General features: G+C 36.0%; 1 protein-coding gene and 1 non-coding gene across 2 annotated transcripts; both read right to left on the bottom strand.

The window, feature by feature from the left end:
* Positions 1-1,644: 1,644 nt before the first annotated feature.
* LOC120339288 (lysosomal alpha-glucosidase-like) lies at positions 1,645-12,239 on the bottom strand. Its single transcript, XM_039407378.2, has 23 exons — positions 11,990-12,239; positions 11,743-11,874; positions 11,614-11,661; positions 11,123-11,254; positions 10,701-10,822; positions 10,197-10,400; positions 9,933-10,078; positions 9,719-9,857; positions 9,407-9,553; positions 9,173-9,323; positions 8,676-8,914; positions 8,278-8,409; positions 7,456-7,566; positions 6,692-6,808; positions 6,062-6,146; positions 5,761-5,878; positions 5,199-5,367; positions 4,839-5,073; positions 3,768-3,924; positions 3,201-3,315; positions 2,710-2,874; positions 2,299-2,442; positions 1,645-1,797 (listed from the first exon to the last, which is right to left on the bottom strand). The coding sequence occupies exons 1-23, from the start codon at positions 12,237-12,239 to the stop codon at positions 1,738-1,740; spliced, it is 3,318 nt and encodes a 1,105-aa protein (XP_039263312.2). The 3' UTR covers positions 1,645-1,737.
* On the bottom strand, positions 7,210-7,330 carry Trnal-caa (transfer RNA leucine (anticodon CAA)). Its single transcript has 2 exons — positions 7,293-7,330; positions 7,210-7,255 (listed from the first exon to the last, which is right to left on the bottom strand). It is a non-coding gene; the product is annotated as a tRNA-Leu (tRNA).
* Positions 12,240-13,484: the final 1,245 nt, after the last annotated feature.

Raw genomic sequence — 13,484 nt, 5'->3', positions numbered from 1 at the left:
AGGCCCATGTTCGATTTTTTATTTTTTTTATTAATTATTTTCAGCGAAAGCATAACATGGATATTGACCTTGTAACTCATTTGTGAAACAAATTCAGCATTTCCTCTGATCCGGATTTCTCGCGCAATAAACCGCGTTATCTTGGTCTTTTAATTTATTTCCATTGCTTTCATATTAGAAAATATTTCTTTTTAATATTTTCTTATAATTTGAATGCAATACATTCATTGATTTAGATATAAACAAAGTTGACGAATCCAATGCTATTTCACACAAAAAAAATTATTATATGTATATTATAACGACTTTAATTATAAATTTATGCACAATAATAGCATTAAAATAAGGTATCTCTCATTCATGACATTAATACTAACATTGTGAACACCTTTGTCTTATATGACGGTTACTATGTCTAGGCTTGTCCATGGGACATATTTTTCTGTCCCGTGGTAATTCATGCTTGTTCCATCCCACGGGACCTTTCCTATGAAAATGACAATTCTGCGGCTAAGCCTGGAAAAAAAATCTTAAATAAAAGGGGCTTTGAGATTTGTGTAGCAATGATAATCTCAGGGTCAAGACTGTCTATATTTCTTTAGTAATAATTGATCTCAACCACAATTCTAGTTTGGGCCTCGTTCATCGAGTCTGGGTACGATTAGGCTTGGGTGTTTGTTCCAAATCCACATACAAATTTTTTTTAATAAAATAGCATTCGCAGTAAAAACGATAAACGTTAGCCATTTTCAATAGTTATTCCATAGGACTCTTAATTTCGTCTTTCGCTCCGAACAAAGACCTACACAAGCAGCACTGATATCTCACGATACGTTAGGAATTACTTTTATCTGGGCGGACCGGAATCTTTCATGCACCCAGGTGGGGAGCGTGTGATTCGAACTTGAGATGTGTAATCTCAAAAATTTAGTTTTCTATGTATACAACCATGATAAAAAATAATCTACAAATTACCAAGTTGGCGATTACCAAAAAATTCTCACAGGCAAAATTTTATTTTTAACATATATATATACTTGTGGGACACTTGGAATTTCGAGTTACAACATTTGTTTACAAGAGAAGGAAATGCAGCTATCGCTTTGCCTTACAGTAATAAAGCCCGCGCGTAAATCGGCGAAAGATTTAACGCAGCAACAAGAGAGCAAGAAACTTTATTTATTTTACCCATGTGAGCGCCTTTTCATCAACTGTTGAAATAGGATTTTATGCTTGATGGGGAAAATCTGAGAGTTGACAAGGGCCACACGCCCACACTAAATGGCTTGGCAGGCGGTTGTGGCCCGCGCGCTGCCTGTCGCACACTCCTGTTCTAAAGCTTCAGCAGCAAGATCATCACTCCGCTCTAGTCCTTTGAAGCAAGTATGATCCAATTGATCAACATGTAGCCAGCCGTGTTCGGGATAGCGGAGTCGAATTAGGTTGTATATATTTTGTCAACAAAACATATATATTGCAAATTTGGTTTAAATAAATATAGAATAAACTAAAATTCATTATTGAGGTTCCAGTGGTAAGTCTATTCTGAAATCACGAGTAAGACCCGTCTTTGTTTCTTTAAATCCATTTTATTTTTCCTAAATATCCTGCCCACCCAGTATTCTGTCTGCTTGTATAAATTACTTTGTTGTTTCCAAGTTTATTAATTTGTTTCAATGACAACTAATTATTAAGTTTTGAATGATATATTTCGATAAAGCACTATGGAAAGACTTTTCACCACTGCACGTTGAAAGACGCTGACATAACTTCATTGATTCCATCTACCTCGATGACCTGATAAAATGAAATAAAAAAAACATGAAGGTTTTTTCTGATCGAAGTCTTACGTTTGGATCTTGTGTGTTTATGATAGTTTTTTGTCGAGAAGTTGGCAGTGGGAATTATGTTACTCACTTGATACAATGGTATTCAATAATAATGTCAACGGGAGAATTTTCAATAATTCGACTATTAGAGATGACATATTTCACTAGTCGACAATCAATAAAAGCGTTTGGTAGTATGGCTCCTCCCAAAGTTTTTTTTTTATGAATTTTGTGATTGAGTGATCGTAATTCTGCATTAATCAAAATTGTATTACTCTTTAGTAGAATGATTTAAAGTTGATACGTTAGCTGCTTTTTTAAAATAATTACAGCTAGTGATTCTGATTCAAGCTAAGGATAGAATGATAATTTAGACATGATTACTGAAAATATGCTGAATTTTAGGATTCGCGTATGTATTCGCATGAGTGTCTGCCATAATATATGTCAATACATTAAAATTGCATACCCCGTTGCTGAAACTGAAAGGTTTAGGCATTCCGTTGACATAAAGAGTGCTTGGATTCGATGTAACTCCAAATATTCTGAGTGATCCCATTACCATACTATTGATTATGTTGTTCGGGTTGATTAGTGCTGTTGTGAGTTGTCCCTTTATAAGAAGAAAAGTAATTTATGAATGAGGGAAGAATAAACCAAAACATTTCTTTTGTAATTGTGAATTTTTTGAACGAAAATATATCGTTTTTATGTAGAAACTGAATAAAAATTGTAATTAAAACATTTTATATTATTTTGATCAAATAATTGAACAGACAATCGACTGGAATCTTATTTATCGCTGATGAACTCTATAACATTTTAAAACGATTTTGGTATCAATTGATATAGCTTTGTAATAATCATAATCTTCACTTACATTTGAAACTGAGAATCTGAAAAGAGCATAGTCTCCATTCTCTATTGTTTCCATTGTATCACCATCGTCCCAGAACAGTTCTCCATTAGCATTACCACTGTCATCCAAAGCAATGATGAGACCGAAGGGATTATTTCTTGACAGTACCGTATTCACTGCTGGATCCTAATGGTGAAACAAAGTAAAATTATTTATGAAAGAATCTCCGATCCGACATAGTCAATATGATAATCACAGCTTGCGCTAAAATTGAAAAAATTGTTCAATAAAATGCATATCAATCGGTTTGTAGAACATTAATAATAATTTATTTATAACAATTAAATGAGAAGGTGAACGGCACATCATTAGCCAATTGTATCACATGATATCATAGGAAATATGGACATATTTTTGTCACTTGCCCAGTCTTTGGCAACTTACACTATTGTGTTATTTTATACGTATAGTTTTAGTATAATTTACTCATTCTACTGTAGTAATATACTTACTTGAGTGGGCAGAATTGAGCCTCCGCGAACATGAATAGGAATAGTTCCCAGAGGAGCAGGGACCGACATTTCTCCTTGTCTCACACCAACTTCGACACCATTGTAGTAGTCGTACCTTCAAAAGAGTATAACAGCTGTTTAATCTCGAAATAAACGACACATGATATAAAAGTAATTTACACATTACTTCAGAAAAGATACGGCGCTGCGCAAAACGATAACATATTACTACTGTATATAATATTTTTGATTCTGCTCTTTTCTAGCAAGGCGTTAAGTTGAAAAACACTTCGAGACGGAAGGTTTTTCAAATGTGATTTTGGGTTTACTATTTTGTGGGACAGATACAAGCGCTTTCAAAGTTATTGAAGACTATTTTATTTATTGGATTATAAGATCTTGGTCCTAACTCAGGATTTTCATCGGATAATATTCGGGGCTCGAGTGTATATTCCGGGTGATGTCACCAAAAGTGCGAGGGGTTATTCGAAATGATTAATTAAAGAGTGGGCACTTCCTGGAATATATGTTAGAAGAATATTCTCCTATAAGCAAAGAAAATGTTACCATCTGGCATCTGGGAAATAGGCATCAACAGATGAAAGTCCTTCGTATAACACGGGTGAAAACAACAGTCCACTCCCCCACATAAATTGTTCATCAATTGTGTGCGTTGCTGCATCAGTTGGAAACTCGAAAGATAGAGGGCGCACTACACCACTACCTGTTGAAAAAAATCGAGCAGAAATTGTATGACATGCTCACTGAGAACCTTTCTAAAAATAAAACTATAGGTAAACATACAGACGCGGGAACCTTTTTAAGTATACAAACCAGGACGATGACACCTTATTTCAATATAATATCAAAGTAAATTAGCCACATGGGTTTAAATTCTTAAAATGTTATGCATTTTCAGTTTGATATCCAACAAATCCCATAAAAGTTACGGGCCAAATAAAAATATTGCGGTTTATGTGTGAGCAATGTGAGTTGTTTGTTCAAATTCTTTTGGCAGGTATGAGCATAGCATATGGTTGCCCGTGACGATCGTAGAAATAAAATATATATTAGATTTACCGCACATGCATTGACTTGACATGGCACAATTCATTGATATATGTTCTTTATTTTAGACAAGTCAAGACAAGTTTCGTTATATCTTTAGTGTAACTTGTAGTACCTCATGTACCGCTCGCAATTTGAATAGACGCCAAAAATGACAAAACTTGGATTGTCCATTAATAAATATCTATAAAAAATAATAGAGACCCTTCACTCCAAAGAACAAAAATGAGAAACTAAAGTAATAAACGAGAATATCGGTCAGAGACCGAAGACTTATCGATCAAAGGTTATGGGATCCCCCAAAACAGCGCTCTTACTCCACAGTGACACATTGTGTCCCATCACTAATTAATTAATAACTCGCTAATTATACGACATAATTCGCCAAAAATCAATAGGCTTCTGGTCCGAGATAAGATGAATGCACATGCTAAATCTGGAGCAGATTCAATCTCGCTTTCGTGAGATATCGCGTGCATCTAACAGACAAACAGACAGACAATTACCTATCAACATACTTACCGATTAAAATCGATAAGTAATAAGATAAATTAATGAATTCGTTTTAACCTTTGGTTGCAGCTTCGTAGAATAGAGTGTAAAGGTATGGTAGTAAGGTGTATCTTGTTTCGAGATTGTATTTTGCACGAGCCGCAAAGGTGTCACCAAATGACGCTGGATCTTGCTCGGCATACCCTATACCGTTGTGATTACGAGCGTATGGATAAAATGATCCTAGTTCCATCCATCGCTCGCATAGATCTTCATTGACATTTCCATTAAAGCCACAGATATCAGCACCAATCTGTGAAAAATAGGTTGTTAATTTCAAAATAGTTTTCTAATGGAATGCAAAACCAAACTGCGGATAGTTTTTCTCGATTGATATATTGCGTCTTTATTATTTAGATTTTACCATCTAACACTTACGTATGGAATTCCAAAAAAGTTGAATTCAAGCATTCCGATTACGGAATTCTTCAGATCGGACCAACCCGAATTATTGTCACCCAACCAGTGAGCTGCCCAAGTGCCCGAACCAGGGAATGTACTACGAGATACAACAAAGGGTCTTTTATTTGTTGATTGGTATGCAGCACTGTAAATACAAAGAAAAATTAGGTCTTATCACTTCATTGATTACTCTTATAGATTTATGAGAAAACCTCAAATGCATAGGAATATGTGTTTACATTTTATGAATATCTTTTAATTTAGGTTGATTTTTTTGGATAAAATGTTCGATATTTTGATTTGATATTTAAATCTCCTAAATTGACTTCCACATTAAAAGAAAAAAGGATACAAATATGACATTCCTTTTACAATATCCAGTCAAATTGTAAATACATTTGATTCAAATTGACAGAGAAAAAACTTAGGCTGAAAATCCAACTGACAACTCAACAATAGGACTATAAATATTCGATTATAGCTTCAAAATAATTTTCGAGGTACAAATGTATGATTAACATTCAAAGAAAACTCTCACTTATATGTAGCGTAAGCTTCGCTCCATCCATAAAGACTGTGTGTATCATAGTGGGAGCCCATGAAATGTTGTGCATCCGGACACATACTTTTGTCTGCCAGTGTGTCACCCCAGATCACTAAATATTGAAATATCATTTATTATTATTACAAAATTAATCAAGGGCCAGGGACCGATAATGAAATTGTGTTGTATCGTCGTTTACCAGATTGACTATTTCCAATCCGCTGAAGCAGTTCAAATGGGCTGTTTTATAATTACAAAAAGTACATATATAAATATAATGAATCTTAATTCTTACGGGGGTGATAAGGAGGATAGTTTATTGTATTGTCATTGCATCCCGTCACACTTCCTGTTACGAAGTTTGCTGGTTCATTCATGTCCTTTAAACATAAACATAATGTCTATAAATATGTCTGTTTGGTACACTGGCAGTAGTCGGATGAGTGCTCACAGCCAGCCAAATTATACGACTGTACATTTTTTGATAGTGCGAGTTCTGGAAGTTCAGAAAAGCACATTCCACAGCGACGAAAAATTTTGTCTGTGAGAAAGAGTTTTAAATTCAAAGTCCATCGAACCTTTTTGGAACTAATTTTGGATTATTACAACTACACTGAAGCTCAGCGGAAGACATAATGACATTCAAATATTTACAACTAATTTTTGGAAACACTCGTGAGTCGTGAATACTGACAGATAATACACAAAACCACGAAAATGAAGCAATGATTACCATGCTTTGCTGAATATGCGAGCAAAAATGTTTCTGAGAGGCTGCACAGTCTATTAAGTTTAGTACTAAACGAATGGACGGGCCCGGGCACATTTGATCTTGACCTAAAGCGGGTGTACTCTTGGTAATTAAAGAAGATGATATTGTTTTCAGCAATTAATTCAAATATTTTCCAAGTGTAGTTTAACTTACAATCCACAATCCATCAAAGCTGATCACATCATGGAAACGTTTGCATTCATCTGTCCACCATGCTTGAGCGGAAGGACTGGAATAATCCGGGAATACGCTGTTACCAGGCGGCCATACCTGTGAAGTTGATCATTTACATAAGTAAAATGTGAATAAAATCAGAAAAAGAAATTGGCGTGAAAGCGAGTAGACAGCTAGCTTTTCAGTAGGCAATTGTTTCAACTCTGAGCTTAACTCAATTCGTTTATTACTTCAGACCGCCAAGGTCCCTATCAATAAACCCAAGATATATAGGCTATATATTATGAATAAAGGTAAAATACAAGAATAAAAAATACCCCGATATCAGCAAAATAACAGCTAACAATCTAACTTGAATTTAAGGATTATTGAAGTGTATTATCTTAGCGATACTTTTATATACCACTTGTGTGAGTTTGTAAATAACGCCTTCAGTTCATACCATATTGGTGAAGCCATGACAAAGAAAAGTATTTTATAACAATAGAAAAAACAGGTGTCAGAAGTGGGATTCGAACCCACGCCTCCATTCGGAGACCAGAATACCCAGACCCGCTTTGCGCAGGTAAGAGACAATTCTCTTGAGTCTGGCGCCTTAGACCACTCGGCCATCCTGACGTCGAGATCGGAGGTTCAATATTTGCAACACATTGTTGTTAGTCAATATTCTCTCGTTTTCAACATCGCATGCTGGCTATGTAAATTATGTACAGTATACCGGTATATATTTTGCCAGATGGTACCTTCCCAAGCGCGTCGGTTCCGTCCGCATTTTTGACATAGGCGTCGGCAGCTACACCTCTTTCGTATGGAGGATAAGCACCGGGTGGGTCGTCTGCGGTCAAACATGGATCCTAAAAGACAAAAATAAAAAAGCTTTGTCAGCACGATAATTTCTGAGCAACATTCGAGTAACTAAAGTTACTGGAAACTCAGGACGGAGTTTGCAGAGTCGTACAAAGTAGCAAACCATGCCTATGTTAATCTCGATAAACACGAAGATTTTTAATTTTCATCGATTTGCCACACATTTTAATGTTAGAAAATCACAATTTTTAAAATAATCAAAAGCTAGCTAATCTGTTTCCAATGTCAGTTTTAGTAAAATCACACTGTGGAACTGCGGGTGGAATATTCGCAGAAAAATAAGTGCAAAGCGCCTTGGTTAAAAATAATTTGTACTAGAATTGTATGTGATTTTACAATCGTGTTACAACTGAGAATGTTACCATACCAGAACATTAACTGAGGTCTCGTTTTTAATGGGAATAGTTAGAGAAGGATAGTACTTTGAACTCATATGAAAGTTTCGTTCCAGGCATTTCAAGTTCAATTAGTTTGCAATGAGGTATGGAATTGTAGCTAGGCCAAAATAATTGCTGCAACACGATGGTCCCATTAATCATTTTAAATTTTTACTTGGATTGGCATTGGCATGATATCCAATCGGCGACTTTAAAATAGTACATAGACAGCCGTCGAAGGTCGCAATATTGAATAAATAAGTATATAAATAAGTACATCATAAATAATTAGTATCAACCAATTAGAATACAATTACTTACCAGAATTATGACATAATGTTTTCCACCCGCCTGTAGCTCTTTAACGTATTCTGGCAATCCAGCGTAGGTGGTATGGTCGTAGGTGAAATCGCGTTGTTCGTCCATGTAATCGATGTCGCCATATTGTACGTCCTATCATATATATATATATGTAACATGCAGAATAAATATTTGAATATATATTTTGTCATGACGAAGCTATAATACATCAGTCAAACTGCAATCATATATACACATATTTTACATAAATTACACCAAATATTACTTTAGTTACAGAAGTAAAATGGATGGATAAAAATATGTTATATGCTGCTGATCATCGTGCTCACATCTGTAATAAGTACGATTTAAAAAAACTGATATTAAGTTTTGTCATAAAAAATGAAGTAAAAGCTAACCAGAGGTATTCCATAACTATCCATGCGTTGGACTGTTTCTTGTACAATTTTTAGGCTTCCATATCCATATCTACATAACTGAAAACCAAGTGACCAATACGGTGGAAAAAATGGTTTTCCGATTGCTTCATTGTATTGTTCTATTACGGCCTTGGGTTCAGGACCAAAAAACATATAGAAATCAAGAACGCCGCCTATTGTTCTGTAAAGAAGTCCAGGTGCAGGGGTGAATGTGATGTCTAAAATATAGTACAGGAATTAGCAATTTTCAAACTTAAGTCTGGTGAAATTAGCGCAAGTGTCTGTCTTCTCTCCAATTCTTTCAAGGAATATGCTTTGTTTGTACGGATCACTATTCGGCTCACTTTCAAGTATCTCTCAACACGATTCATAATTGATTTTGGATTTGCAAACCACTGAAACGATTACCACAACAGTGCTCAATTATTCTCCTACAGTCTAGTCTAGTTTTTGCATTATTATTTTCAGAAAAATACCTTGCGCAGCGGAGTTTAGAAGAAGCACTCCGTGAGAACTCGCGTCTTGTTCAATCGCCACGTAGAAAGGGTGTACACTATACAAGTTCCCCACTCCGGCTGGTGGTTGATCTCGAGAATACATACCCCATGCACTCCAATCAAATTTGTGCTAAAGCATAAATTTGACCTTTACAATCAATTTTATAACAGTAACATAGGCTACATAGAAAGTAAAAAAATACTACGAATCACCTTCAGAGTTTCATGTTCCGTTTCTCCAAAGCCATACACGGTCATTCCTTCGGGTACTCTGGTAGCAATTTGTAAGAATTGATCACTGAAAGTCAGGCCACCAAGAGATGTGTCCCACAAAACTGCACCAGATGATTTTCTTACAATCTAGATTTTTTTCAAATTTTGGACAGATGATGAAGATTTTATTTCAACGTTTCATTATGCGTTAGTATGATTTTAGTTTTTAAAGTTTTGAAGTTCAATAGAGCTTGTTGTTAAGTGGTCGTTATTTGATATAAATAACATTAATCATGGCGCCGGGGGTAATACCTGGAAGCTGAATACGGGATTATTTGTGTAGGCGAAGTCGTACAAAGTGTTTATAGATTTCGTTCCGGATGCTCCATTAATTGTCAACGGAACTTCAAATCGGTCACTATTAGCAATATCAGTAAATTTCCAGTGGATTCTGTAACAAAAATTAGTGCAAAAATTGTTTGACCTATCGTATGCATATGTCAGTCGGAATCTACTTTAGCTGTACCTGTAGTCTGTGTCATAATCAATTGTCAAAAGCAAATTTTCGGCATCATTTCCATACAAAGAACCAGCGGACACTCTTGCGAGCGTTATTTCAAATCCTGTGGCAGTTGATACGGGACTCCCAACCATTTGATATCCGTATGTGTCCTGTAATGGTTATTATATATCAAGGTAAATTACATGCAGAAATTATATTCAGCAATCGAGCTTAAAATCGTTTCGATGATTTAATATATGAGTTCTCACAAAATTAGGTAAAGCTCACTGGGAAATAGCACATCGGTGCGGCTTGCGATCCTGCTGAGGCAAAAACACAGCCTCTAGCTTCACATTCATTTGGACTGAATCCTCCTTCTGGTATGCAATTTATTCTTTCTTCGTCAGGAATTCCTTCGGGTAGATCGGTGGTATTGAAAAAGCACCAAGGAGTGTCAGGAGTATTGCTTTCGCACCAAATGCACCCCGAATCCTGAAGTATATATAAGATATCGGTTATCATATGTTCCAGAAACAGTCATATCGAGAAAGATGGGTATTGGCTCACGCGATGTATGGTTTTGTGATACGATATCACCTCTGTTATGAGTTTCTTTACTTCTGTTGTTATTGTGGCATCTGCGAGCACAATTGTTATGTGTGTAATATAGCAATTTAGTATAAATTCAACGACAAGTACAAGTGTAGTTAAGAAGCTGTAAAATTTATTTTACAGTATACAGTAGTGGAATTGCTATGATTGTACACATGTTATAGAAAAGTCAATTCTCACCACACATCCTCCTGCACTAGCGCCACCGCCAGGCCAACAATCAATTCTATTGGATTCAGGGATATCAGTTGGACACACGCCACCTCCACCGCCTGTTCCTGGTGGTGCGGTAACTCCGTTTGCTAAACAATGTTTTAATCGTACCGGTGAATAACGTATATTAATAATTTTTGGCAAATTTGCGAAATACGCTCTTATGTGTTATAACATGCGTGATTATAACGGGCAACCTTTAGACTCCAAATGCATACATATATATTTTGAAATAGACAACAATTCACTGACTAAAGTAAAATTGGCTTGGAATTGAGCAAATCACATGGCAACTTCAACAGCTGTGAATAAGCAGTATGTTTCGAATAAATTTACCTACATTGTTTTTGCGAACTGTTTTATGCTTTGACTACTGACTACATACTTACAAGTAATACACCAAGGTTCTCCTTGGATACCACTAGGACACCACAAGCAACCTCGCGATGCGCAACCTTGCTCAGACGACCCCGGTTCTGGGTAACAATCGATCTTGTTGGAGCAGGAACACGTAGTACATTCTGATAAAAATCAAACGTATGTAAGCACGAGATATATTTTACGTTGTGCATGAACACAAGGAATATATATAATGATTATGGTAGTCGATAAGTGGGAGTGATCCCTACTGGTTATGGAGATGTTTGGAATAGGTTCGCATAATAATATATATATTTGATTATTCTGTAACTTCAAAATTAAATTAAAGTCGAATGAAGTAAGCGTGATTGGGGGGCTCACTAAGAAGTTTAGAAGTAGAATACAATTTGTACCAAAAAATCACATTCTAAAAAATATTGCACGCAAATATTGGAATTTCAGTGAAGACATGCATTATTATGATTACAGCTTTGCATCAATAACACAACTCGATAATTACCACCGGGAGACTGTGTTGCTCCAGTAGCCGCAGTCGCAGTGTTGTCACCTGTAAAAAATAAAAACGTTACGTAAAAATTCTTCACGTATTCAACTCGACTCGCAACTATATTACAGAAAAATCACTTACTGTGGAAGCACCATGGTTCTCCTTGTATATTGCTCTCGCACCATAGACAACCCCTTGCAAGACAACCAGACTGCGAGGATCCAGCTTCCGGGTAGCAATCTCTCTTATTTTGACATGAGCAGTCGGTACATTCTTAAAAAAACGGTAAACACTCAATCAAAAAGTTCTGCAATGTTGCGTAGGCAATCGTTGTTCAGTTTTTACAAACTTATTCTAATTTCACACACTAGCTAAAATCATACGTTACCTCCACTTGGAGTTTGAGTTGTTGCAGACGTGTCGTAGAAACACCACGGATACTGATTTGGGTTACTGTAATCTGCTGTCTCGCACCATAGACATCCTTTTGAAATGCAACTCGATTCACTTGCCCCTCCGCTGGGGTAACAATCTTCGCGGGAAAATTCTGGAATGTTAGATGGACATGTTGCAGCGCTGTATGCGTGAACCTGGTATATGGCGAGAAAACTTGCCGAAAGTAGTAAAAGAATACGCATGACTACAAAACGGTTCTGACAAAATTTCATACGGATTGGCGTGGAAGAAAACCGACGCGTATTTATACTGATTGGATGGACTCTGATAAGAAAATGTTCACACCAAAAATTATATAGCTATTTACGTCTGCAAGATATGAGTCGTAGCAATTGAATGCATGCGCAAGTATGAAGTAAACATAAATTTCCTGTAATAAACCATTTTGAAACAACGTTACATATGGTACATACATAAAGTATGTTTTGCTCTTTATGTTGCTGGCGAAGCGCTTGCAACTTGAGCTGGTATCTGTAACATTTACCCACTCCAGAAATAAATTAACCAATATAGCATGTGAAGAAAACATCTGTCGGTTATGTAAGTTTTTATATGTGTGTGACAATCGCGTCATTTCAACATGGGTTGCTCATTACGCAATGTAGTTGATTTTCAGATAAAAATGCGGTATAAAAAATCTGCGCAAAAATGACGCTATTCGTAACACATGTGCTATGTACCATTTTCATCACACATTGCATCATCTGCATCCAACATTTTCGAATCGGCGCTCCCGAAGTAGGTGCACCAAGATGGCGCGCATCCTGAACCCTAATTTGGTACACATACTATGTTCAGGTTATGCGCCATCTTGGTGCACATACTTCGGAAGTACTTTTAAATCTAAATATAACCTGGACTCTAGTTTGATGAATAAAGTGGTCCTGCCTACCTCTACGTGCTCCCAACGTGTGACAATTCTGGTTCAATTTGGCATTCGACTTCAACTACTGTATAATCAGCTATATATTTTGATAAATATTTTTTCATTACTGTTCACTAATTCGGTTTTCAATTTGGCAACCCTTACAAAATTATTGGTATGGCGTGAAAATATTTTTTCTGTTCATTTATTTTTTGTTTACCAAGTAATTTATCTCAATTTTCTCTCGTTTTTTTTATTGGACACGTAGTGGATATAACGATCGTTTTGTCGTTCTTGTAATTTCTCGATGGTTGTTCGTATGAACTGATTTAATGCTTTTAGGTGAGTGAACAAGTACCACTTCTTTTGGTGACACTTTTTAATTTACATTTTGTACGTTCCAAATCTCACTTGAAATTTTGTTCGCTCTTCTAATTCTGTTATCAGTTTCATTTATTTGTTTTTGATTATTTTATCGTCTGTTGTGCTGCTTGTGAATTCGAAATAGAGATAGATTTGAAATAGATTATACTTAGATGGTCCCAAACAGCAAGCTACGAGG

The sequence above is a fragment of the Styela clava genome, chromosome 9 (genome assembly GCF_964204865.1).
Source record: "Styela clava chromosome 9, kaStyClav1.hap1.2, whole genome shotgun sequence".
Classification (NCBI taxonomy): Eukaryota; Metazoa; Chordata; class Ascidiacea; order Stolidobranchia; family Styelidae; genus Styela; species Styela clava.
Note: the sequence above shows the minus strand (reverse complement) of the source record. Positions and strands in the feature narration are given on the sequence as shown.

Excerpts from the sequence above, each read along its gene's own strand:
- LOC120339288 (XM_039407378.2), bottom strand. The coding sequence starts at position 12,239 with ATGCGTATTCTTTTACTACTTTCGGCAAGTTTTCTCGCCATATACCAG. Across the intron at positions 9,554-9,718 it reads ATCCCGTATTCAGCTTCCAG|ATTGTAAGAAAATCATCTGG; the intron begins GTATTACCCCCG and ends AAAAAAATCTAG. Across the intron at positions 5,879-6,061 it reads CTATCCTCCTTATCACCCCC|TGATCTGGGGTGACACACTG; the intron begins GTAAGAATTAAG and ends TTCAATATTTAG.